Source organism: Caretta caretta, chromosome 16 (genome assembly GCF_965140235.1).
Source record: "Caretta caretta isolate rCarCar2 chromosome 16, rCarCar1.hap1, whole genome shotgun sequence".
NCBI lineage: Eukaryota > Metazoa > Chordata > Testudines > Cheloniidae > Caretta > Caretta caretta.
Genome location: NC_134221.1, coordinates 9,602,037 through 9,629,511, shown reverse-complemented (window position 1 = coordinate 9,629,511; position 27,475 = coordinate 9,602,037). Strand labels below are relative to the sequence as shown.

At 51.1% G+C, this 27,475-nt stretch overlaps 1 protein-coding gene across 4 annotated transcripts in view; it reads left to right on the top strand.

Annotated features, from left to right (window-relative positions):
* The window catches only part of ASTN2 (astrotactin 2), a 604,755-nt gene that overhangs the window by 564,267 nt on the left and 13,013 nt on the right, over window positions 1-27,475 (top strand). For all 4 annotated transcript variants that reach the window (XM_048822555.2, XM_075120548.1, XM_048822557.2 and 1 more), the window contains one exon: window positions 26,807-26,907. In XM_048822555.2, the coding sequence (XP_048678512.1) occupies window positions 26,807-26,907 (101 nt within the window). The remainder of the gene's footprint in view (window positions 1-26,806; window positions 26,908-27,475) is intronic.

Sequence of the window (27,475 nt, the reverse complement as noted above, 5' to 3'; positions counted from 1 at the left end):
GTGCATTTGTGCATGGTTGTATGGGTGGATAGAGGAGTACATTTGTGTGTAATCAGTTGGCCCTTTGTGCAGAGGTGTGCGTGTCTGAAAGCCCGTTTGTGTATGGGTGGGGAAGTGTAGGAGCTCTCGGAATTAGTGTGTGGGCATGGGGACATACCAGTGTCAAAGAGTATGTCTACACTACACCATGGATGCGGCTAGCCCGGGTCAGCTGACTTGGGCTCGCAGGGCTCAGGCCCCAGAGCTATAAAACTGCAGTACAGAAGTTTGGGCTTGAGCTGGAACCTGGGATCTGAGACCCCACAAGGGGCGAGGGTCTCAGCACCTGGGTTCCAGCCCGCACCCGAGCGTCCACACTGCCGTTTTTAGTCCTTCAGCCCAAGCCCTGCTGTATATATCTGTGCTGGGACGGGTGTGCAAGGTGTGTGGGGGTGTGTATGTGAGAGGGGCTGGGGTGTTCTCAGTGCTGACACCGCAGCTGTCTTTCATTTGTCGATCTGGTCAGCTTCCCCAGCACATTTGGTTGCTATTATTTTGTTGTGTTTGGTCCTCATACCACAGCCCTGCGCTCTGACTGAGAGGCCTGAGGTTTATTATTATTATTGTTGTTTTTAAACAGCCCGTGCAGGGCCTAGGGAAAAGCAGAGGAGCTAAGAGGAGAGACGGTTCCTCGGCTAACATGAGTGCCTCTTTGGGCTGGGATCTAAAGCCAAGATTTAAAACCCAGTGCCACGGACGGGGCTGGGGTATCCCTGTTCAGCGTTCGCTCTTATGTCAGTTGGTTTAGGATTGTCCTGTGTCTTGTCAGGAACCGTTCCCCTTTGTGCCAGGCACCCCGCCTGCACCCTGCAGCAGCCACTGACAGCAATGATGTAGGAGCGCTGGCTGTGGTGGGAGCTCCCAGGTGCTAGGTCCAGCCTCATCCAGAAGGAGTCGCTGTGGGGAATGGTGTGGCAACATGGGCTGGGATGGGGTTCTCCGAGCTCTTGGCTCTCATCCCTTTTCAAGGGCGCTGCTATAATGCCCGTGTATTATAGACTAGCAATCACACGTACTAGGCCAAGGATAACGCTGCAGAGGACTACGTCACCTGAATGCTATTGAAAGCCGACAAAGCGTAGTACCTTTGGTTCCCCTAGCTCACGCCCCATGGCATCCCATATTTACTGCACTTCATGCCATCCCCAGGGGAGTAGCTGGCGGTGGATGTTTCTCTTTCTCTTGCACGTCGGCTCAGAGCCTGCCCATGCGCGACTCCTGCAGAACGCCCCTCTGCAGCGGACCATCATGCGTGCCCCCAAATCCCTGCCTCCCCAGCTTTGTGCAGCCCTCCAGACAACCCCAGTCGGCCTTGACCAGCCAATCCCACCAGTCTATCGCAGGCATCCTGACCCTACCCCAGGTTTATGCCTGCTGCAGTGCCACCAGATGAGATATTTTCAAAGTGGAAACGTGAGTTGGCGTGTTAACTCCACAAGGGCCTTTCTGTGCAATGCGCCGGGATTAAATATTTACGTTGGCAAAAAGCATGCAATAGACAGCTCCAGATCGGAGATAATGAAATTGAGGTGTGTGCAGGGGCGGGCAGGGCAAGGAGGGGTTTGTGGGACCAGTGGGGAAGAGGAAAGGGAGTTTGGGTTACAGCGGAGTGTTGTATGACTTATCTCACACCTGTCCACGGGGCTTTGCCCCAGCTCCAGGCCTGTAAACGCAGAGCATGGTGAGTGGGTGGGGTAAGGAGAGCGTGGAGATGAGGCAAGCGACACCTGAGTTTCTTTCACCTTAAATCAGGAGTAACTCCAGGCAAGTTATTCTGGTGTAAAGGCTGTTTAAGGCAGAACAGCCATGAGCAATCCAAGGAGAGGACTGTGGGGGTGGAGAGAGGGATTGGGCCCCCTAGCTGTCATCTGCAGCTCTTGCACAATCCTAAATCATTAATGGGTTCTGATACAGGATCCCTGGCTTTTCTGACCTCTAGCGTCAAGGTTATTTACTGGGGACTCTTATCTAATCAGGCAGCAGTGTGGCTTGATTTGGCTTATATGGAGAGTTTCCCATAGGCTCAGGAGGGTGAGGATGATGATGATAGAGGTAGATTTGCACTCGCTCTTTAATTCATTGCAGGGCAATCAAAGGGGAGGCCTGGCCATAGGAAAGAAAAAGACTCCTTAACATTGTTAAGACATGTGGGGAAAATGGGTATGGCAAGGGAAGGAAGAAGGGTAAAGAGAGATGCATGCAGAGGTGAAGGGGTGAGGTTTGTGAGAGAAGTGGGGAGAGATAATGGTGGGGATCAGGGAATATTCTTTTGCAGTAGCAGAAAATACAGCAGTCAAGATGCAGAGTACACTGTTATTTCTGAATTCTAGTAGACTCCAGAGAAACCCCTCCTGAAACAAATAGTGGAGAACAACAAATAACTCTCTGACTTCCTAGCTATGCTGTGGAATTGTGTCCACTCACAGAACCACCAGGAAGGTCGGGAATGAGGGGCTGGAAGAGAATGAAATGTCTCTGCCGGCTCCAAAGCGCTTCTCCGGGGGGGTTCTTCCTGACAGACAGAAATTTCTTCATCCTCATTTCTTTCTCTTTCTTGTGTGATGTGCCAGACTGCGCTGGGAATCGGAGCGGGTCCCGAGGAGACGGGAACGCATCATATAAAGCTTCCCACTATGCCACCAGTGAAGAACTGAGCAAGATTTTTTTTTTAAAAATCCCCAAACAAATCGGGATGTCTCTCTTACTAACTGTTGTGTGTTAGTATCACTTAGCACCTCGAGGCCCTTCAAGATTGGGAGTCCCTTGTGCTAGGTGGCTGTACAGTCTCTGCCCCAGAGTGCTTGCCATCTAAACCGACAACACAAAGGGTGGGTGGGAAACCAGAGGTAAAGTGACTTGCCCATGGTCACTCCGCAGGTCACTGGAAGAGCCAGGAATAGACTTCTGACTCCAGGTCTGTCCACTAGGCCACCCTGCCTCTCAATATATTTAAGTTACAATGGTAGAAGAGAGACATTCCCATTGCTTGTACCCACCACTGGCCAGATTCTGCCATCCCTAGGTGTGCTGAGGAATACTCAGGTACTTAGGTGTGCTCCATGAATACTTCTAGATTGTGATTTGGGCTGCTCACCTACACAGGGGAATAAGGGTGCGGTGGGGGGGGGAAGAGCCCCATGTACAAACACCCCAGTGTGAAGAAGGGGGTAGGCCCTGCATCCCCCACAGAGCGAGTGGGCACACAGTGATTGAGGAGGGGCAGAGAATAGAGCATTAGCAAATTGCTACTCCCCTGCCTGGAGCAAGGAGGAAGCAAGGCTAGGAACGGTGCCTCACAGGGGTGTCTTTGAGGGAAGGTGTCTCCTTGGAGTGGTACAGCATATGCATTGCTCCCTGCTCAGGGCAGTGTCTAAAGCCACAGCCTAGCCCCTAGATTTCACTGGTGGTGACTAGTGAGACACTATGCTTTGTGAAGAAGGGTGGCGACGTCTGGTTGAGAGTTGGTAGCCTTGCAGCCCCGTTCGGAGTGGTAGGGCTCTCGGTGATGCTCCTTGGGTACTTGTCATTTCAATAAAGAAAGGATTTAAAAAAAAAAAAAAAGAACAAGAAGAATAAAAACATCTGTTTTACTTCAAATCCGAGAAGATTCCTTTGCTTGCAAGGAATGTGTAATTCACGGCAGGCTGGGAGCTGTACATAACCCTTCCTGAAAGCTCCGCCGGACTTCAAACGAATTCTAACATGCTTACTGGGATTTTGTTTTTATTATTTGTTTCTCACTCCCCGCCCTCTCCTGCCCGCCTGTCAGATCCGTGAGAATTTCTCAGCAGTTGTTAACCTTGCCTGTGCATTCCCTCCTCTGATGAAGGGCTTGGGGGGCAGAGGCTGGTGGGTAAAGGAGACTGCAGGCCTGGCTGGATTTCTCTTGCCTGCCTGGTACATACCTGCTTATTTGCACATGGCACTCCTTCAGCCAGCACCCAAAAGAGCTCCCACTGGCCAGCCTTGTTCTTCTCCATCTTCTCTGTGCCATCCAGACATGGGCCTCTTATGTCCCATCTCTGTGCCATGCAGATGTGGTCCTCTTCCCTGCTGCTTCTGTGCCAGCCACGTGTGTCTCTCTTCCACTCCATATCTGGTGCCATCCAGATGTGGGCCTCTCCCCTGCTGCCTCTGTACTATCCAGATGTGGGCCTCTCCCCAAATCTCCTTGTGTCATCCAGATGTGTGCCTCTACGCCTCCATCTCAGTGTCATCCAGATGTGAGCCTCTACCCCTGCAACTCTGTGCCATCCAGATGTGAGCCTCTGCCCTTGCCATCTCTATGCCATTCGTTTGTGGGCTCTACAGTACAAATATCCAGAGTACGGTTCAAAGACTGATGTTGGGCTGTACATTGTTTTTCCATTCCAGCGTACGCAGCTGTTGCATACTAGTGCCAGGGGATGGGGATGGGGGGACGGGGGTGATGCCCCTTGTCACGGGATGGGCTCGCACTGAGACTTTCCCTGTCCGGGACTTTGAGAATGAGATTAGCAGAGGCTTCCCAGACTTAGGCTTTGGCTACACAGCGAGTTACTTTGCAGCCAGCCAGGGGGTGTGACTCTATAGTGCACCGGCTTTCCGGGCCGTAACAGCCTGTTTGGGCACTCCAACGCAGTGTCCGCACGGGACATGCCTGCGCAGCAAGCTCGTGCTGTAGAGTCACATGCCATGCTGCCCGTTGCCATTTAGACAATCCCCGAGCCTCCGCAATGCACATGTTTCCTTATCGTTGTCAGAGGTGAATTTAGCGCTGGCGAAAGGTGCCGGAGTAACAAACCTGGGGACTGAAGCCCCCGATCAGTGCTTTTCAAGGGCATGAGTAGCAGCAGGGCAAGCTTCCCCCACACCGCTGTGCTCGTGTCATCTGGAGCGTACAAGCAGAGCCCACTCCCTGTGCTTCCGACTGCCAGCCAGGAGCCCATAGTGTGGTGTATACATAGGGGGCTGGTTGGAGCCGAGACCCCTGAACTCACTGAATGACAATACCTATGTCTTCTCATCTGCAGCCCTCCGAGTGCTTTACAAAGGAGGTCAGTATCATTATCCCCACTCTACAGATGGGGAAAATGAGGCACAGAGCGATGTAGTAACTTGCCAAAGGTCACCCAGCAGGCCAAGCAGCAGAGCTGGGATTAAAAGCTGGGTCTCCTGAGTTCCAGTCCAGTGCCCTATCCACTGGATCATGCACATAAACCACTCCATAGTCCTCAGGTGGCAACATTTTTAGTCATTCCCAATCTGGGCTACAGCCAAGATTTAAACCGAGCACCCTGTAGGATGAGAACAAGCCCTACCAAGCAGACAGGAAAGCTGATCTCCTGGGGGCAAACTCATGCTGAGTGTCTGTTTCTTGTTTGGCACCACTGTTGGGTTGGAAGGGGCAGAGGTTTCCCAGTTTAGCGAGGGCAGCAAAACCCCTAGAGCCCAATCTCCACAAAGAGTGTGCAGGTTAAATGGATAGTGTTGTTATATGGGATTGTTTCTGCTGTGGAGCCGGCTGCAAGGTGTGAAGGTCTCTCTGGCCTCCCTTGTTTCCCAAGTGCTCCAGGAGAGAGGTTGGGTTTTTCCCTCTCCTTCACTCTGAATAGCCATCTCCGCTCTGTACGCACACAGCCACCCGCAGCCTTAATTTGCCCCATGAATCGCCCCACATAGAGGAAGGCACTAAAAGTGACCTCTCTGGAGACCTGTCCAGTACAGTGGCTTGCACTTCAATGCCTTTCCACGTGGCTCAAAGTGATGCCGGCATTAGACTTGTGAAAAGCAGATAGGCTGTAACCTTTGACTAATGGCTTGACCGTTAGCATGTAACCTTCAGGGCGCCATGGCTGGAGGCTTGGGGATATCTGTCAGGCTGGGGGCTAGTTATAATTGTTTCTTTTTCTACCAAGGCAGTTGCAAATAGCTTGAAGCCAAGGTGGTGATTGTGTTGGGGCAGCATGCAGAGCCGAGCCCAGATTCTAATGGTGCAGCTGGTCCCCAGAGCATCATGGTGGCATTGACGGTAGAGAGCAGTGCTCTGGCAAAGACCCTATTTGACTCCTGCCAAAGTACTTCATTTGGGGGTTTAATCCGAGTTGCAATGGTGCTTTGGTGCTTGAATGAGCTGATTGGTGCCCCATTATCTGTGAGACAGAGAGATCAGGCAGTGGTAACCCAGTGGCAGCCCCATGTTCAGCCAAAAGCACAACAAATGGCCTCTGAGCTGCTGCTAGGACCTCACCGGCCCATACCAGGGCACTGCAGAGAGCAGCTATTCAGCCCAGCTCCATCTGCTCCGCGGGAGGTCAGTATAATGCCAGTAGCTGCATGTTTGCTGACCACCCTCACTTCCATTGACCCAGCCAGGGGAAGGAATGAGGAGACAGCAGCCAAGAGGTAAGGAGGGAGACAAAGGACTGTCCCGCTGTACCTCCATGGTTACTCTTTAATGCTCCTCCTGTCTTTCCTCTGCAGGGTTTCATGTGTCCTCAGTTCACAGCTGGGGCTGGCAGACCGTCCAAGGAAACGCTCCCTCCTGTTCTGCTCAGCCCCCTTCTGCATTCAGCGCTTTGTCTCCGCCATGGCGGTGGCTTAGGGTTGAGTTCTCATCTCGGAAGTAGCCACTCGGCCCCATCCCTGACCATGTAGGTGTGGTATGCTTATACGGTGCCAGCCCTGGCATTACATTCTGTGCTCTGGGGCAGCCTTTCTGAAGGGACAGGGCAAAGGACACTGCAGTGTGTGGGGGTCAAGAAGAAGGCTCCTAGAAGACCCTGCTGTGCTGAGGAGTATGAGTGTGGCACCTGGCATTGCCTCCTCCTTCTGGGGTGGGGAGGGGACATGGCACTCGGCACAACGTCCTCCTTCCGGGGTGGGGAAGGGAGGTGGCACCGGACAGGTCCACCTCCTTCCAGGATGGGAAGGGAAAGTGACATGAGATGCGGCCTCCTCCTTCCGGCGTGGAGAGAGGTGCATAGCTGCACGCAGGTCCCTAGCCTCTGCGTGAGCACCCGTCCAGTCCTGGCTTTTCAGTGTTGTTCAGAGGCCCCAGCAGCACAGGGAGGGCAGCAAAGTTAACACAGAGCCTAGACCACAACGCGATCACCCTCTCCCTATGACTGTATCCCTTCCTGCCCCTCCCTACCCTCCGAGAGGGAAGTAAACCCTTTCAGAAGAGCGGGGCTGCCTTCCCCTTTGGGCATCCCCAAACTCCACTGTGACCCTGCTTTCCCAGCCATGCCCATTATCTGCATAGCTCCATTCCCATCCCTTCGGAACATCCTTGTGACATGATGGGCTGCTTGTGATTGATAAAGACCAAGACTCTTGCTCCTGGGAGCAAGCTTAATTCCAAAAGCCCTAGACCCTCGGCATAAGCTGCATTAATGTTATCTCATGTCAGGGCTGCTTTTTGGACGAGGTCTCCTGTTGCCATGCCAAGGAGCTGTTCTCTGGGCCACGTTTGCTCTCCGTCAGAGGGCTTTGTATAACACGCCAGCCCCCCTCTGGGGAGGCTCGCTCTGCTCTTTCTTAATCAGTGGTGCAAAGCTTTTGTGAAAGGACATATTCAAAATGTAACGCACACACTCAGGAAATGGAAACCTTATCGAGTGTGAGGGATGAGGGACAAATTATCTGCTTCTTGCCAGTGGCCCTGAGGACCAGGGGTCAGAAAGGAGAAAATCTGCAAGACTGAGAGAAAAAGGAAAGATGACTTAGCCAGGACTCCCCTAGGGTGAAATCCTGGCCCCATTACAATCAGTGGGAGTTTTGCCATGGATTTCAATGAGGCCACCTAGAGCACTCCGGGTGTGTTGCCAAGGCACTGCCAGCAGCGAGATGAGCTAATTGGGGGGGGTTCTTTGGGGGAGAACAGCTCCCAGACACAGATACCCTACAGGACCCAGGGAGCAGGAAGATCGGGGTTCCTGGGGGTTCCTGCTCGGTCCCGGACATTGCCACACTGGGGAAAGCAGTTCTGGAGGGGATTTGAGAGGTGGTTTCCAGGAGATCAGCCCTGGGTCACTGGGACTTTGGAACTGGGGGGCAGGACGGCTGATTTCTTTCCTCGGAATCAGGGGCAAGAAGAGGGGAATTAGCTCTGTCTCCCAGGGCGCGTCTACACTTGGGTCTGTGGGTGCAATTCCCAGCATGACTGGACGTGCTGGCAGTAGCTCTCATTGGGCTAGCTTGCTAAACGTAGAAGTTTCCCTGTGGCAGCCCAGGCTAGCCAGCTTGAGCACGCATCTGCCTGGACCCGGTGGGGGCATACTCGGGGCGGCTAGCCCCTGCCGCCACTCAATTCCACCTGCGCTGCCAGGGCCACACTACTGCTGGTAGCGTGTTAGCTCAGTCACATCCCTAGCACCACGAGCAGGCACAGCCTCCCCACCGTCACCGGAATGGCAGATTCAGGGAGCAGCAGGAGCCGATTTCTTTCTCTCCCTTCCATCCTTTTTGGATCCTGGCCAGCGGGGATATGGAACCTAAAGAGATCAATGAGGTGTTGTGTAGCAGGGCGCTCACCCCACTCCGGTTTGGAAGTGGTTAAAAACAGCCCTGGGAAAGGGCTGCCCCAGGGAGCCAATCACGAGCAGGCTTGAGGCAGCCAATCAGGGCCCAGTATAAGAAGGGCTCCTGGGGAGAAGGAAGTCAGTCTTGCTTCAGCCATGGAGTGAGAAGGACCTAGCTACCTGGTAGAGACAGGGGTACCTTGGGCAGGGCAGGGCAGGGCAGGCGGAGCTGGGGAGCTGGGGAGCTCTGGCCTGGTGACCTCCCAGGCTGAGGCCTTGCAGCAAAGGCCTGAGGAGGTACTAGGGCTGCAGGGAGGCAGCCAGGCCAAGAAAAGGCAGCAGGTTGGGGGAGGGATATGGGGGGAGGGATAGCTCAGTGGTTTGAGCATTGGCCTGCTAAACCCAGGGTTGTGAGTTCAATCCTTGAGGGGGCCATTTAGGGATCTGGGGCAAAAATTGGGGATTGCTTTGACCAGGGGGTTGGACTAGATGACCTCCTGAGGTCCCTGCCAATCCTCATATTCTATGATTCTATAGGTCCAACCCCCTTGCCAGTGATGAGTGGCCATTACAGCCTGCAATTTGCCCCTGAGAGAAGGGGCTAGATGGTGACTGGCAGTAGCCACTGGGGCACGGTGGGTCTAGGGGGTTGGGGTTCCCATGAGGAAGGGAGACCCAGAGTGTGGGGGGAACTGCTGTGGGGCAGCACCTCAAGGTAAGGGTCACTGGAATCTGGGAAGGATGTGGGGTCAGAGGTCGTGGAGACAACAGGCCAGGTAACTAAGGGCAAGAAACTGGCCAGAGGAGGGAGCTCCTGAGCTGGATGAGCTAATTCCTGGACTGACCAGCAGGAGGTGCCATGCCGGTGAGTTGGTGGCACCGCTACACGTTGTAACAAGCCCAAGCAGAGTGAGTGTGCCCCATAGCTGAGCTAAAACATGTTGCATTCAATGGAAGGGACCAAGAAGGAAGGTTTATAGAGCTCTTGTACCCTGTTCTCTCCACTTGATGGCTTTGCCCCCGGATTCCCATAGAACCCCAGCCTGGTGGAAAGAACCCAAAGCCTTCCCTTCCCTAGAGGTATCCCAGGGGCTGTGCCCCTGTGGGGTCGTTACCTTTTGCATTAAAAAGCTCCCTCATGTTAAGAGTCAGAAAATCCCCTCATGTGACCCCTTGCTTTCCGCCCCCCCAGTTGGTTAATTGTTGGGGATCAACAGCCATTGTCTGGAAGGAATCCAGATTCTGCTTGGGAGGGGTTATGAACTACAGGATTTTGAGGTTTCCTTATCTCTGGCGTCTCTTGCATTGTGGGACACATACTGCAGCCTTTGTGGGAACCCCCACCCTTCATAGAAATGGAGGATGTTCCCATTGTATTTTGTTTTATTTGGATCACCCTGTAGAACCCAACAGAAAATAACATCCCTGCACTAGGTTTCCATAGGATGGGATCAACGTAGGCCTCCTTTCTTCCCGTCGCACTTCATGGCCAGCTGCCTTTCCTCAGCCTGTTACTGATCAACAGCCAGGTGGCCCTTCTTGGGGGGTTGATTCTGCAGGATCGGTACCCTTCTCTTCCCAACCGCCTCTTACAAGAGCCCAGCACATCGTCTGCCCTCTGAGGGCAAATGCCAGTGACTCTACCTCATAACTGTCTCTGACTCAAATGGCTGAATTTCAGGCCAAGATTTTATTAAGAATAGAGTGGGGGGGGGGATCAAATTACCCCCACGAGAAGCACTCTGTGAGATGTACTAGCCTCATTCTCAGCAAGAGTTACATGAGAGAGATACAAGTTTTTACCATCTGTTTATCATTACAGTGGTGCTTAAAGGCACTGACCAAGCTGAGGGCCCCGTTATGGTAAGCGCTGCACTTACCCAAAGTCAGAGGCTGTCCCTGACCTAAAGAGTTTACTAGCTAGATAGACAAAATCAAAAGTATTATTATCTCCACTTCGCAGAGGGGGCACAGAAAGAAGAGGATTGCGTCTTCGCTGCCCAGTGAACTTGAGTTAGCCTAGTTCAAGGCAGAGCGGCCACGCTGCAAAATAGCGCTGGTGCATGGTGCTAGAGCTTTGGGGGGGAACATCCCGTGGTGCTTTGAGCTGCAGTGAGCTGAGCCGCTCCATGTTTCTTCCCCTGTGAATTGTAGAGGACTTGTTTCTCCTTCCTGGGCACATGGCAGGGGATTGTGGGAAGGCACTGGAGGACTAGCTGCACTTGGAGGGGCGTTCACCTGTGTCCTCTCTGCAGAGTGGTGGTGGTGGCGGCAGCTGGGGAGCGGTGCAAACGTGAGCTTTAGCCTGCACCTCTGAGGAGCCAGCCAACTGGATTTACAAACGCCACCACGCTCAAGGGCCTTTTTGGGGGGGTGGGACTCAAGTTAGAGACACAACTTGAATTATAAATTGAGTTAATTTTGCAGCAAAGACAAGCCCCCAGTGACTCGTCCTAGGTCACACAGGAGAGCAGGGAATTGAATCCACCTTTTTGGAGTCTCTCACCAGTGCTTTAACCTTCTCATTACACTGCCAAACACAGCAGCTTATTTCTCTGCTGCTCCTTTCCCTGCATTTCCTTTTGCAAGAAAGCCTTTCCTATCCAGAAAAGGAGTACTTCATTCAATGAAGTGAGCTGTAGCTCACGAAAGCTTATGCTCGAATAAGGTTTTTAGCCTCTAAGGTGCAACAAGTACTCCTTTTCTTTTTGTGAATACAGACTAACATAGCTGCTACTCTGAAACCTTTCCTATCCAGGTAGCTGCTGTCTACCCTCCCCGCTCGTCGTCTATTGTACTTTCCAGCATTCATTCAATGTGCAAAACTTTATGCCAATCCAACCCCCCCAGACACGAGTTGATTCTCAGCTCAGATTTGTTTTTCCCCCACCCTCCAGTCCGTGGTCTGTTCTTGGAACAAGTTTTTGGGGAATGCTGGTTAGCCTGCTTTAAAATGTTTACCGTCCCTGAGGGAAGGCGTAATCCTTCAAAACCACTTGCTGGCTGCCTTGGATCTGAGTTTAGAGATAGGGCTCCAGTATTCAGAGACAGTACTTCCATGTTAATGATCATTTCTGTATCAGATGGGAATGGCTGATAGAATCAAATCCAAGATGGTTGTGTCAGATGATTTAAAAAAAAAAAACCCTGAACGCAGATAAATCTCTATTCAATTTGATAGTTTTTTGGAGTATTTTATATAGAACTGTCACACATTTCTAGTGGTTTTGCCCTTTATTAAATTCTGTAGAATTTTTCCATAATAGCAATATTTATCCACTTATCCATCCATCCGCCTTAACGTATTCACTGTGGAAACGCTAAACAACAGACCATGGAAATGCTAAACAAACACCTTCACAGTTGTTCCAGAATGTGTTTTGGGTACATACAGTGCAAGAAGCAGACCTGGCGGGGCTGGTGATAGCAGCTGGGAGTTGCATGTGTCAGTTGTGTCACCGTAGGCTGTACTACTCACAGATATTGCCCCTATGCACAGCACATCTCCCCCAGCCCATCATTGTCGGTGGCCCAACAGGACCGTCTTGTCGCTGCAAGGTTTTTGTGGTGCCAGCCATAGGGAAGTCAAGGCCAGCCATGTGGCAGGGTTGGAATGTGCAGTGGATCTCTTGACAAGGCATTCCGCCTGCTTGGGTAATGGCACTATAAACACGGGCATAGCGTGACCAGTCAGGCAGGAATTCAGGGCCCGACAAAAGCAACCGAAAATTCCTTCCCTTCCAGGGAATGCTCCCTTCCTATTGTCTGTTTGTTATTCACCACAAAGTGGCTGGGGGGTTAACAGTTTCTTAATTGCAGAGTCACCATCAAGCAATACACTGAAATGCATTCTTGTGGCTTGTGTTGAGGGGCTGATTTTTATTTTTTTATTGTCATGGTTTCTGAATAGGAACACTCACAAAGACACCCTTACAGACTCTACATTTGGCAGATAGCTCCCACTCCACCGAAGCCAGTGGGAGTTTTCCATTGACTTAAACGGTAGATCAGCACCGTCGTGAAGCCATGCTCACCCAAACACACAGGACACGTTTCTCAGGAAATCCCTCCCCTGTGTACTGTCATTGGGCACCTCCGCCAGCGGTAGCGACGGTGGAAGCACTAATGTAGACAGGACGGCAGCATATTTGCCACCAGGGCATCTAACCTTGCTCAGAGTAGGTCTAGAGGGACAGCAGTAAACATGCTGGCTCTTCCCAGAGCTTTGTCCACACTAGCAGTCTCATGCCCCCACGGGGGATGCCTTGCTAGTGCAATGGTAGGAGGTTTCCTGAAAAGACACAGTGTAGACAGGCTTTAGAGCCAGTTGCACACAACCTCAGTCTCCTTTTCAAACTCATGCATAGCACATTTACACCCAATCTTAAGTAATTAGACACAAACACCCTCCGTGCTTAGATTCGTTCACACAGAGGATGCCTACAAACCAATGCAGAGACACCCTTATCTTGAGATATACCAATAATACTTAGCATGTATAAACACTTTTCATGTGCAAAGCACTGCAAAGACATTAATTGTCACACAAAGACATCTTGAGGTACAGGCAAGTACGCAGCTCTGCTCACACAAAAATGTACCCATGCACGCTCGTCCACACAAAATCCCTTAAAATTTCAACACTTTCCCCTATAGGCACATCAACACTTACTTGGAGTCAACCCCGTGTACGTACACAAACTGTATTGGGAGAAACTGGGTTGTCTGTCTATATCTCTGTCTATCATAGTCATTTATAAAAGTGCCTGTCACCTCAGTAACCTAAGTGCTTAACAAAATCATGAAAAAGCACAAGCCCTGGGAGAGAATGGTGTTTTCTCACTCTGTTTCCCTGAGTACAACACACAGCCTGTGCAACTCGTGGTCAGGGAATGTTGTGAAGGCCAAAAGTATAAATGTATTTAAACAAGAACTAGATAAGTTCATGGAGGATAGGTCTATCAGTGGCTATTAGCCAAGATGGTCAGGGCACAACCACATACTCTGGGTGTCCCTAAACCTCTGACTGCCAGCAACTGGGACTGGATGACAGAGGATGGGTCACGCAATAATTGCCTGTTCTTTTCATTCCCTCTGAAGCATCTGGCACTAGCCCCTGTCAGAAGACAGGATACCGACTAGGTGGACCTTTGGTCTGACCTCATATGGCCCTTCTTATGTTCTTATGAGGTGTGAAGTGATATGTACAATGATTTTATTTACATATGTATTTATTTATGGGCATTGTTCCTGGGGTGTGTCTCACACTTCATTCTGAACACACTCAAGTTTGGGCACAATCTGATCTCTTCTGGCATTGAGTCCCATAGCCTGTGTCCTGCAGCTAAGAACACTCTGGTCCTAGCTCTTGGGGTCAGTCCAGCTGCCTCATCTGAGGGCAGGGGGGATTGTCTTGGAAGGTCATGAAGGGTGAAGCAGATGGAGATAACCGAATCCCTGTCCATTGAGGGCTTGTAGATTAGGACCAGGGCTCTGAATTCTGTTCTAAAGCGAATAAGGCGCCAGAGGAGCTGGCAGAGCGCAGGTGGGATGTGTTCACATCAGCACTCTGCACTGGCCTCAGGCATTTTGTGTTGGTTGTGTTCAGACCCAGAGAGAGTGAAACAAAAGCCTTGCTCACTGTAGCTGAGTCTTCTCCTGAAAGCAAAACACAGTCCTCTAGCTAACCAAGCAGCTTTCATTGGGAGAGCATTTCCAGAACCTGAGCGTGGATCTGATGATCTATTGCTCCAAAATCGAGGAGTGTAATTATGAGACTGTAATGGGTTAGAACTCAATAGGCAGAAGGTTCAAATGAGAGTGTAATACAGGCATTGATGGACTCCAGGCATACAACAATAGTGTCATACGTGTGACAGGGTAAGGTTGGTAGAAAAGCCAGTCAGTCATTTTTCGACGAAATGTTTTTCATCGCAACCTAAATATTTCGCAGAATCAAGTTGGTTTGGATGAAAATTTCTTTGGGAAGGTTTCTCAGGTCCAGGATGGAATTCTGAGAGAGACAGATCTATCCTCCATGGTAGCCAAGAGCCTGGTAGTTAGGACAATCACCTGAGATGCGGTAGACTCACGTTCAAGTCCCTGATCCAAATCCAGTAGTTCCCGGGTGTGAATGCGGGTCTCCCTCATCTCTCGCTGAGTGCTCTAACCTACAGAGTCAGCATCTCGTTCTCTGGGCCAATGAATATTTAATTATTTATACAAAGTGGAACAGTGCCAACAGGAGAGACTGACTCTATAGCCCAGAGTTTTGGGCCTCGTTCAGAGGAGGGACCCCTATATCCCCAACCACTGGGCTGATGCTGTTCTAGATTGGGACTGTCTCTCAATCTCTCCTATTTTTTCTTGAAGCATGTTGAAAGGTCTAGTTTTGATGCTGAGGTGAGACAAATCCTGAAACCTTGACATTTTTTGACTAAATGGAATTCTTTTCCCGCCAGTCCTCGTCAGTGATCATCCCATAACTGAATATCCAGTGTGTCCATATACCTACATGGTTACTTAGCATCGCTACATGGCAAATGATGGGATTGTTTATTGGCACTCTTTTCCCATGGCCCAGGCAGTTAGGTCATGATATCCCACAGCATCTAGCAGTTGCGAGAACCCAAAATATACAGTAAACAGCAGAGGCAGGAGAGAGCAAGAGTCAAGCATGTGGAGTGTCAGAGAGATGCAGTGGTAGGTTGGGCCTGCATCCATGTCATCATGTAACAGAAACTGTTCAGCTCCCACACAAAGTGTGGTTACGTTGGGTCAGTTCTTGGCTGCAGCACTGCCCACCCCAGCCACTCAAAAATCATGAAATTGACTTTAAAATCATGGGATCTGAAAACATAATAATATGTTCTGAGCTCTGTTTATTTGCCTTCTGGTTTTTGAGCCTTTCGGGTTTTGCATTTTCAAGCTTTTCTCTGCAACTACTAGGCCTAGAAACTTACTTTTTGTTTTTTTATTGGAAGCTGAGATTCTCCCATAACAATAGGACTCCAGGAGCTGGGGGTTTAAGAAAAGCACCAGACGAGTGATAGAACTGCAAGAGTTGTAAATTTTGGATGGGAAACCTATCAGGAAGATGTCACAGCATCTCTCAGGTGCTACAGCAACTTACCTTATGTTTCAGCAGAAGTGGTCTTCCATCTAAGTCATGAACTAGTTTCCCAGCATGATGGCAGGGGACACTATGCTGCCGGGGCTGCTATCTTTTGGGAAAACCAGATATTCTAGCATCACGTTTTTAAAGGCACCCTGGCAATTTTTAAGAGCTGGGTTTTTAACCCTGATTTCCTGGACAAATCTAAATCAGGAAATTGCATTCTGTTATCCTGCATGTCCCCTGCAGCTCCAGCAGAATATACATGATGATAAGTCTTGAGAGGCATTGCTGTGTTTGCCATTCAACAGCTGCTGCATTTCACCCAAGAGGTGAATAGCAGTGCATGGATGGAGCCAAATATTTATTATTTGTGTAAAAGTATTGTTCATATTATTCAACCAAGAGCATCAAAGAGGAAAAGAGCCAGGTGTGTGATACAGGCTGGGTGGCCTACAACCCACTGGAGACCTGGGAAAACATGAGAAGACCTGTTAGAGGAAAGCTTAGCATTAAATTCCTCTGTGCTATGTTGCAAGCCCTGCCACATCTTAATGTAAAGCATTTCTGATTGGCGGGCATGTAGGGTAATGCCTTGAGCATGGGGCTGGGAGCTGCTGAGTTCTGACCCTGACTATACACCTGTTGTCTTGGGCAAGCCACTTAGTCCCCCTTAGTCGGTGGACTTGGGTTGCCAACCCTCCAAGATTGGCCTGGAGTCTCCTGGAATCGTCATTGATCTTCCAGCGATGATTGAAAGCTATCCGGGAGATTTGAATAGGATATTTTAAGAAAATGACGTTACATTATGGGGGGAATCTCCCGGAATAGCTTCAGTCAGAGTTGGCAACCCTACCATAGACTTCAGTGGAGTTGCACCCATTTCCATCGAGTCTGTGTTTGGCCCCAAAAGTTCGTGATGGCCTAAGTAGTCGTATTGTGTCTCTCCACTCAGCCTAGGAACATACAGTGTATATCACGTGTCTGCCTACATTATCCTTCCTCTCCCCCCCCATACACACAGAACATACACTTGGAAAGAGCCTTTCTGGGTTTTCTCCTGTTTCTAATGTCTCCGTTGCACAGGGTGGTGAGATGCAGATGGACAGTTTAAACTGTCTAGGTTGGGCTTGGCAGCAGCTCCAGGGAGCCTGGATCTGAGAGATTCCCCCTAGCCATGCACTCCAGTGGATGAATTGATGCCTAAGGAAGTGTTGTGGCTGATTTACTCAGAGCTGGACTCCAGGGCGGGGTGTTCTCTGCTTGAGTCCTTCCCTTAGCCTTGCTTCCCTTTTGTTTTCCTCATGTCTACACTCCAGACAGTCCCCTCCACCAGGCCAGATGCAGTCATCTTGCTGCCTGCCCTGCGGATTGCCCTGGTGTCTGCGTGCCTTAGCAGCTTCATTTCCTCCCTGGGCAATCCTCATTCTCTGGCACCACCAGTGTCTCCTTACATCAGCTCTGCCAGGTCAAAAGCTCTGCAACAACTTGGCATGAAGTTGTGCTCTGGTTGTGTGGCTGACTGGCAAGACAGCAAGTCTCACTGGTTACAGCAGGTTGGCTGGTGTCAGCGGTGGGACCCTTGTGAAGGTGATTAAATACAGGTCCCATCTGAGGTGTCTGATGGAAGGCGTTGACTGGTGTCAAAGGGAGTGCTGGTGCTGGATCCAGGACCAGTGGTGGGAGATCCCTGTGTTCCACCCCAGACCCAGGTGATGAGATACGTTCCCAGTCAATCTACTCCTCCACGGGCTTTGAGGCGGACACACGGTTGCGTTAACCTATGGCAGCCCAGCCTTGTTTCTGCTCTCTTCCCCTAGGAGCCCAAGTGAAGATGCTCAGTTGCAGTGATTGGCTACTTTCCGAGTCTTTGAGGTGATGTCTGGAGACATCTTCTCCACCCAGGGACTGGTGTAGTTCTCAAAGCCCAGACTGATACCGCCCCTAGCCAACCATCACCACTTTTTGCCCTGTACTGGGTGCGCGCCTGAAAGCTTTTGTCCCATCTGTCCTCCTCAGTCCCCATAGAAAGCGGCTGCTGTTAGATGTCCGTGGTCTGCACCCTAGAGGGCGAGGGGGAGGGTGGGGAGGGAGAGGGAAACAGACACACAGTTAAAATCCCATCCGAGAGCTTATGGAAAAGTTTGAAAATTTCCCCACCCCTGTAAAAAAAAAAAAAAAAAAGAAAATGTTTGTTTCCAAAAATAACTAAAAACTCTCCCACAATAGTTTGTTGTTCAGTTGTTTTCAGTTTTTGGTTTTTCATTCATTAAAAAAAGAAAGGAAAATTTAAAATTTCCATGACAACAATTGGGGGAATCGTTTTGTAAAATTCTTTTGATGTTTTTCATGGAAATCCTGCCCCTTTCATCCCTTTGCTTTTCCTCTCATGCAGGGGCCTCAGACTCCCCTCCCCCATGCAAAATATGCCCCTCATTCTATCTGCTCTTGGTTCAAGACTGATATCAGAACAAATAATAACACCTAGCCCTTCTAAAGTGTCTTTGCATCTTTAGATTTCAAAGAATTTTACATTATCAGTAGCATGATCCCCATTTCATCGATAGGGAGACTGAGGCACAGGGCAGTGAAGAGACTTGACCAAGATCACCCACAAGGCCAGAGCAAGGAATTGTACCCTGGTCTCCTGAATCCCAATGTAGTTCCCTATCTACTAGGCAACACTTCCTTCTGTCACCTTGCCCATAGAGACAACCAAACAGGGTCAAACTTACTAAAATTTTCCAGAGCTAATTCAGCAGTTCCTGCTGCTCTCTCCCTGTGGGAGATTTATGTTCTCATGGGGATGCCAGGGGTCAGGGGCTCTCATGGCTCCTCTGCCCACCTGAGGGGCTGTAGAATGACCTCATGGATGGTCCTACCCCAACTTGTCCCACAGGTCCCATTTATTTTCAGTGTGCATACAGCATCCCTTCACATCATGATCGGGAATTGCATTGGCATTCATTTTTCAGTGCAAGTAGCTGGTTTAGTTTAGTCGGAGCTCCCTGTTGCTCCCCTAAGCAGTTTTCTGCACTCCTTGGTGTTCACAGCTCCCCAGCGATAGAGCATGATGGTGCAGGGAACTGGAGGAAAGAAAAGGGAATTCAATCCATTTCACAGCTCACCCCACAAGGCAGCTTTTTATCCCCACCTCTTCAGGTTACTTCCCAGCGAGTTCACTCTCCTTTGTCTCTCCCCCAGAAATGCACAACGCGTCAATTCAGTTGTTGCCACAGCAGGAGGGCTGTTTTACTGATGGCAGCGGTGTCTTTCCTATGAGAAGACACCCACACGCCGAGCCAAGTGCAGAGAGGAGCTTGGCAGGCTACCCAGAGGGGTCTCTTGGGTTTGCAGCACTAAATAGCAGAAATAAATTCAGTCCTGTAGTTGCCCGGTCCTCTCAGTGGTGGCATTTACCAGTGGGTCCCCAGTGCTCTGCTGTGCCACCCGGTCTTGGAGAAAATGAAATTGTAGGTCGGGGGCATTTTCCTGCTTCCAATCATAGTTGTGTCCGTGAGGACAGTAGAGTAGGCTAGACAAGGAGAGAGGGTGAATGGGGATGGCTTGTGTGACACGGGCCTCTGGCCAATCACTGCATCACAAAAGCCACCAGCACAGTTAGTGCCCATAGGCCCAGCTCAGGAAGAGGCCCTTGTTGCAAGCCCGACCACCTAGAAGCTGTCCTAGCAGGTCTGTGACATGGGACAGCTGGCAAAATTTTCCCTGCTGCTGTCTCCTGTTATAGGGATCGTGAGTTTCACTTTCCAGCCCTGTCAGTCCTGCGCCTTTTGAATTTATTTGCCGACTTTTAAAAGAGGGACCAGAAAAAAGAGAGTCACTGCGGAGCAGAAAGGAAAAGAGAGAGAGAACCAAAGGGGGGAAATAAAGTTCAGGGAAATGGAAGCGAAGCACATTTCACCTCTTGCCTCCCTTTCCTGCTGGGGTCTCCACGGAGAACTAGATGTGGTTATTTTGCTAGCATTGCATGCCTGCAGAGCAATTCTTTCCATCACTGAAGTGGGTACGGAGCCGGGCAGCCCTTCGGAGCACTGCATGTAGGCGCTACTGAGGATTTCGAGGGCCTTAATATAAACCCGTTTGATAAGTGTGAGTGTAAGAGCCAACTGTGAGTAAGGGAAGGAAATGGGCTACTCCCCATGCAGAGCAAAGATAGCTGGAGGTGGAGGCAAAAGGCCGAGTTCCAACACTTCACCTGGGACCTTGCAAATCAGGAGCCAACACAGTGACAGTTCTGGAGAGCTCAAAAGCATGAGAACAGGAGATTAGCTGGCAGCTGCTGCTTACTAGGGATCTGGGAAAGCAACCTGCTTCGGCAGTGTGAGGCATGTTCATGCAGAGGTCTTTTTACCCTGTAATCACTGGCGGATGTGTGAGCGTTACTGGCCATGCCAAAAAAACAACGGAAAACCTGGGAAACAGAATTGAGATCTACACTGTATGTGTGCACCTCTCGTGGCCTGGAAGGCTCAGGCGATTTGCACTGGGATGCAGAGCCTTTCACCTCCAGGTCACTAGATCTCATCCAGTCCCATGTTGACCATGATTCAGTCGTTCCCACCTGACAGCCGTTCAATAACGTGTATGCAATAGGCTGTTGGATCTCAGTCCAGTTAGCATTCGTCACACCCTTATTGGCAGTCTCTTAGCAGAGACGCCAAAAACTGAATGAGTCTGGCGACCAAACTAATCTCTCAGCCTTCGAACTGCAAGAAGAGGTGGAGCCTGTCAGTGGGTCACGTAGAGAAGCTTATGTTCCTGCTGCCCATGTTGTATTTGGACTGTGAATAAACAAATTATTCCCAAGCTCAGCCACTCACCAGCACCAAATTGTTGCACAATTTGGGCCCAATCCAAAGGCGATGTGTAATTTAGAGTTTCCTACACTCCATTAGAATCCCTCAGACCGACTTACATGTCAGTATCTGAGGGAGAGAACGTTGAGCATGTCTACACAGTTTGGGCACCAATTTAATTAAATCAGTTTAGAAACAGCTTGAGATAAATTGTCACCACCACCATCACCCGTGTGTGGACACTCTTAAACCTATTAAAGAATGATTGAATTTGGTTTAGTGTAAATCGTTTACACACCACCACACAAAGTTGCACCAGTTAGACTCGCTTGTTTCCAGATCACCCCTTTGGCTTCGCCACTGCCACTGTGTATGTGTGGAGCAAGCCCTAGTGTGATGTGCATGCTGGGAGGGGCAAGGAAGGCGATGGAAGTGACACCAGTTTAGGGCACGGATACACTAGAGAGTTTGCAGCGGCACAGCTGTAAGCTCTCTGATGTAGCTGCTCTAAGCTGACAGGAGAGAGCTCTCTCATTGGTTTAACTCAGGAGTGGGCAAACTATGGCCTGGGGGCCGCATCCAGCCCTTCAGACATTTTAATCCGGCCCTCGAGCTCCCGACAGGGAGCAGGGTCTGGGGCTTGCCCTGCTCTGCATGTGCCATGGCTCTGCGCAGCTCCCAGAAGCAGCAGCATGTCCCCCCTCCAGCTCCTATGCGCGGGGCAGCCAGAGGGCTCTGCACCCTGCCCCTGCCCGAAGTGCTGCCACTGCAGCTCCCATTGGCTGGGAACTGTGAGCATTCATGGCCTGCCATACAATTTCCATACCCAGATGTGGCGCTCAGGCCAAAAGTCACCCCTGGCTTAACTATTCCAGCACCCATGAGCAGCAGTAGCTATGTTGGCTGGAGAAGCTCTCCTGCTGACAAAATGCTATCCACACCAGTGCTTATGTCGGTGTAACTTACAGTGATTTATTCTCACACACCAAGTGACATAAGTTATGCTGACGTAAGCTGTAGTGTAGACATAGCCATAGACTCCCTCTAGAATTACTGAGGTTCATCTCCGAATTTGGCCCTTTAACTCAAGAACATCTGGCTCCCCTCTACAGAGTCTTCCCTTTGAGAATGACCGGAAATACAGGAGATTGCAGTAGCTGGATGGCTACAGGCTGGAAATGTTAACAGCTGAACTTAACAACCTGGATGGTGGAATAGCCGGTGTGGGGCGACCTCTGCTCCATGCAGCGGACGTGAAGTCACAGAGTGGGAATGCTGCTTTCCATCCTCTCTAAAGTAAATGAATCACTCCCTGGTTTAACAGAGGGTCACATGACAGGGGACTTACAGGCTAGAGCCGCTGGCAAATTGTGTCCATGACACAGGAGCTTTTTGCATTTGGGGGCTGCTGGACATTGTGAAGGCCTCTCAACAGCCAGCGTTGTTGGAAAATGATGTCTTTCAGACATAACAGTGAGGTCCTGGCCACTCATTAAAGATGCCACACTGATGTGTTCTTAGCACTTAGAGCTCTGCTCAATGTCAGATACTGGCCTTTCTTCTCTTTCCATGTCCCATAGGAGCAAATCATTTCATCATTGCCCTGTGGTACGGTGTCACCACCTTCGTTATTGTGACATACCCTTATCCCCTCAGGAATGCCTGGATACATTCTGGCCTCCTTAAAATCACTCACCAACTAAACTGAGGGTGGACCTTGAAATCAGCACAGGTGGCTGCTGTGATGCGAGTAACAGATTGCCAGAGGTATTGACAGAAATGCTCCTTTAGACACAGTGAGGCCACTCTGCCCAGCAACTCCAGACAGCCTAGTTCTAAATATCTGAAATTTGGTTGCCCCTACTTCCTTTAGAAGACTATTCCACAATATGAACTCTCATTGTCAGGCATCTTCCCCCCCCCCCCCCCCCCCTCGACATTCAGCCTCAGGGCCGTTTCCGTAGCTAATTCCTTTGCACCTAATTTGCACCCTCTTGGACCACACCCTGAACAATTCCTCTCCTCTCCCATCTGTGTAGATCTTCTTTTCCTTCTGTTGTTTATTTACCTTATTATAGCCCTGCTGCCATGCCCAGCACTCTACCCAACGGAGGAAAACACCCCTGCCAAGTCAGAGGTTCCTGTTGAGTTTACACTCTAATGCAGGGCTGGCCAACCTGAGCCAGAGAAGGAACCAGAATTTACCAATGTACATTGCCAAAGAGCCACAGTAATACGTCAGCAGCCCCCCATCAGCTCCCCAACCCCTCTCCCAGCGCCTCCTACCCACCAGCAGCCCTGCCGATCAGCGCCTTCCCCTCCTTCCCCGCACCTCCCGGTCAGCTCTTTCGTAGCATGTGGGAGGCTCGAGGGGGGAGGAGCGAGGGCACGGCAGGCTGAGGGGAGGGGGCAGGAAGGGGTGGTGTGGGGGCAGAGCCAGGGGTGGAGCAGTGAGCATCCCCCCGGCACATTGGAAAGTTGGCTCCTTTAGCTCCAGCCGCGGAGTCGGTGCCTAGATAAGGAGCTGCATATTAACGTCTGAAGAGCCACATGGGGCTCCGGAGCCCCAGGCTGGCCACCCCTGCTCTAATGTGTACAAGGGGTAAGAAACAGGCGGTTAACACAAAGCCAGGCAAAAAAAGGGACGGCGGGTTCCAACCTTTCCCCCCCAGAAGCTATGAGGGATTTCAAGGGGAGCAAGAGTCAAGCCCTTTCTGGGACTGGGCTCATTATGACCAGGATATTCCCTATGATTCCTGAGGTGGAATTTCAGAACATCCTTGAAGGGCTGGAGAGTTGTGGCTTAGTGGATGTGGATAGTTTGGGGTTTTTTTTAATTCTGACACAGCTAACCAGAGCCAGGTTAGAATGTGTGGGACATAGGGCCCGCTGCCCACTGCAGCATAGTATTGAGGGAACCCTGCTGTAATAAACCATGATCCAGGAGGCTGTGTACCTTTTCTCAATTAACCCAGCCCTGCCAGTGTTCCTGGAACTGGTGACTGAATAACTTTCCCATTGTGTCAGGGTGAGCTCAGTGACGAGTCAGGCGTGGTGCCGGTCTGGGCCTTTGACATCATCCAACGCTGCTGAAATATTTTAAACACTCTTCCAGGCAGAGACGCCACCTTCTGACCCCCCTTGCGGTCGAAGCGATTATGTGGGCACTAATTACAAAGTGCTGCAATTATGTGCTGATAAAACCTCTCAGCTTTAAAGGAAAATGCTGTGGCACAGATTGGAGCTTGACTGACTGAATGACTACAGCTGGGGCAGAGGTTAGGGATTAAACTTGTGTTCACACATTACAAAAATAAAAAATAGCACATGCAGAAACAAATGACGCCGGTATTGCACTGAACACCAGCTGGCGGGAGAACTGTGTCGTTCGCTCTTTTTGCAGCTTGTCACCTTTGTGTTAAGCTGGTTGTGGAGAAGGAGGAGTGCTGTCCAGCAATGAGAGCCGGGGACTGGGAGTCAGGACTCCTGGGTTCCACTGCCGGTTTTAACCGCTGCCTCACTGCAAGTCGCTCAACCTGCAAGTGTCACAGTTCACCCCTCTATAAAATGGGCCTTATCATTCCTGTGGGCTGCAGTGGTTTTCCATATGCTCTGATGCTTCCAATCTAAACAACTTCAGTTTTAGATGAAGGGACCACAATAACAGGGTAAAAGCAGTGTCTCCGCGAGAGGGCACTGCGTGGGCTTCTTCTCCGTAACATGCTGTATCAACTGAGCTTCACAAAATGACAACTGTCCCTGTGGGCAGGCAGACTCCTTGGCGATGTATAGACAGAACTGTGCCCATGCAGACCCCAAATATAGCTAAGAAAAGACACTGTTTGCACTGATGGAGCGTATCCCTTGCTGTGAGCTGCCTTGGTGCAAATGACAGAGTTCCTTGTCGACTCTGGAGGTGGGCAGGACATAGCTACATAGCTCGATGGCCCTCGATGGCTGAATTGGGGCTAATCCCAATCCCAGACAAGGCCAGTGTGTGGAAAAGAGCAGAAGCCAGTTCGTACGTTGTGTATGCGTGGGTAGTACACGCTGTAGCTGGAGGGATCCATTCCCAGCCCAGGCAGATGTACACGTGCTCGCCATGATCGACCTTGGACGCTACAAGTAGCAGTGTGCCCAGTGTGTCCTGGCTAGCCAGAGCAATGTGGCCCTGACGGCGTGCCTAGCCAGAGCAGTGTGGCCAGAGCGGCATGGCTAGCCAGAGCAGTGTGGCCCTGACGGCATGGCTAGCCAGAGCAGTGTGGCCCTGATGGCGTGGCTAGTCACAGCAGTGTGGCCAGAGCAGTGTGGCCCTGACAGCGTGGCTAGTCACAGCAGTGTGGCCCTGATGGCGTGGCCCTGACGGCGTGGCTAGCCAGAGCAGTGTGGCCCTGACGGCATGGCCCTGACGGCGTGGCTAGCCAGAGCAGTGTGGCCCTGACGGCGTGGCTAGTCACAGCAGTGTGGCCCTGACGGCGTCGCTAGCCAGAGCAGTGTGGCCCTGACAGCGTGGCCCTGACGGCGTGGCTAGCCAGAGCAGTGTGGCCCTGACGGCGTGGCCCTGACGGCGTGGCTAGTCACAGCAGTGTGGCCCTGATGGTGTGGCCCTGATGGCGTGGCTAGCCAGAGCAGTATGGCCCTGATGGCGTGGCCCTGACAGCGTGGCTAGTCACAGCAGTGTGGCCCTGACGGTGTGGCCCTGACGGCGTGGCTAGCCAGAGCAGTGTGGCCCTGACGGCGTGGCCCTGACGGCGTGGCTAGTCACAGTAGTGTGGCCCTGACGGCGTGGCTAGTCACAGCAGTGTGGCCCTGACGGCGTGGCCCTGACAGCGTGGCTAGCCAGAGCAGTGTGGCCCTGACGGCGTGGCCCTGACGGCGTGGCTAGTCACAGCAGTGTGGCCCTGACGGTGTGGCCCTGACGGCGTGGCTAGCCAGAGCAGTATGGCCCTGATGGCGTGGCCCTGACGGCGTGGCTAGTCACAGCAGTGTGGCCCTGACGGCGTGGCCCTGACGGCGTGGCTAGTCACAGCAGTGTGGCCCTGACGGCGTGGCTAGCCAGAGCAGTGTGGCCCTGACAGCGTGGCCCTGACGGCGTGGTTAGCCATCTGAGCACAAACCTATCTGAGACTCCTGGTACGTACTCAGGTCGCCAGCCTGTTCGCCCACCTGTGGCACCGCCGCTACGCTGCTCTTTGCAGCTCACAAGCTCAGTCACAGCGAGTGCCTGTACGTCTACCCAGGCTGGAAATTTCCCCTTCGGCTCTGTATGGTAGAGAGACCATCCGTGGGGATGGTACTTCTGAGAGAGCCAAGGCTGCTGTGGACTCGGACCACAGCGAAAAGAACATACAGCACAGTCCAGATCCCACTTAAGCTTCAACAGCTTTTAAAAGAACAATTTTCACTCTCTCCCAAGAGCTGTCAGGTTTGACATTAAGATAATAAGCTGGGCTGTGCTATTTAGTGGCCCGATCTGGCTTCAGTCAGCGGGTGCCCCGTCCCTGGGTCTCTCAGACCTCCAAGGAGGCCAGGTAAGCTCCTGCACTTTGTCAAAGCCAGCCCTGGAGACGTGTGTTGCACCGCCTGGCTCTGAGTGGATAAATATGGAAAGATGCCCACTGAGAGCCGTGCAGAGGATTATGCTAGGATTTACCCGATCCCCAAGCTGATAAGAAGCTCTCTGTGTTTTACACTGTAAGCCTCTGATTGGGACACTCGTTGCTCAAAACCAAAAAAAGAAAAAGGCCCACGGCCTGTTTGATCAAAGGTTCTTCCTTGCACAAGTGCCGTATTTTACTGTCAGATGCTCTCCATTCATTTCAAGTGTGAAATCAACACTCTCAGCCTTTCCCAACCCCTCTCTGGCTAGAGAATGGAGAAAAGACAACCTCCAGGTCTGTTCAAAGGATGCATACAAGCTGCTGCCACCACCGCTTTGGGCATTTAAGAGAGGAATTAAAACCTCTGTTACTTAAGGATGGAGGTAGAGGCAGTGTACTTGGAGAAACTAGTCTCCTGGCACAGTTGCAGTGTGGCAGGGGAAGCAGCCCCCATAGGTGAGTGACTTTATACAGCTGCAGGGCAGTGGGACAGCTCTCCAGACACCAGTCCCCTTGCATAAACGCAGTGAGCAGGGCAGTGAGGCCCCAGCAGCTTTCCTTCTTCGTCCTCTTCATTATAAATGCTACTGTTCTCCTCTAGCCCACTCAAGCTGCCGGAAGTGGACGCAACGAACTTGGACCGAACAGTTCATTGCTCTTTTGGAGCTTTTGTCCATGTACCGTCGCGGAGCTGGTGTGGCGGCTATCACAGCTGATCTTCTCTCTGCCTTCCAGATTTACCCTCTATGCCGTGGACACCCGAGGGAGGCATTCAGAGCTGAGCACCGTCACCCTGAGAACAGCCTGCCCACTAGTGGATGACAGCAAGGCAGAAGGTAAGAGTTCAATCTCCTGATTCCCCTGCTCCCAGACCCCGGAGAGCTCTCCTGTTAATCACCCCTGACCCTCCTTTTTCCCACTTCCCCTGACCTCTGAGACACAGCTGATTGCCGTGCAGCCAATGATGCAGCGGGGGTGAGGAGAGAGAAAAGAAAAGGAACAACGGTAAGAGAAGGGGAGAGAGATACTGAAGGAGACGTTAAAGGAGAATGAGGGCTTATCTACACAAGGACACTTCAAAAGTTCATTGAAATTCAGTATTAAAGTGGCCTAAATTCGATTTTGCTTAATTCATTTGAATGACAGCATCAACACAGGGATTTAATTTGGTTTAACTAATCCACTGTAAAAAATAATTTGGATTAGCTTTCTTGGGTGTCCCTGTGTAGACAAGCCCTGAGAGAGAAAGAACGAGGGGTGAAGCTGGAATAGCCAGACTGTTCTGAACAGCAGTAAGAGAATGAAGAGCCAAAGAGGGACATGCAGGGTACATGCATAACCAAAAGCTCACAGTCTGTCTGATGAAAAAAGAAAAGGAGTACTTGTGGCACCTTAGAGACTAAC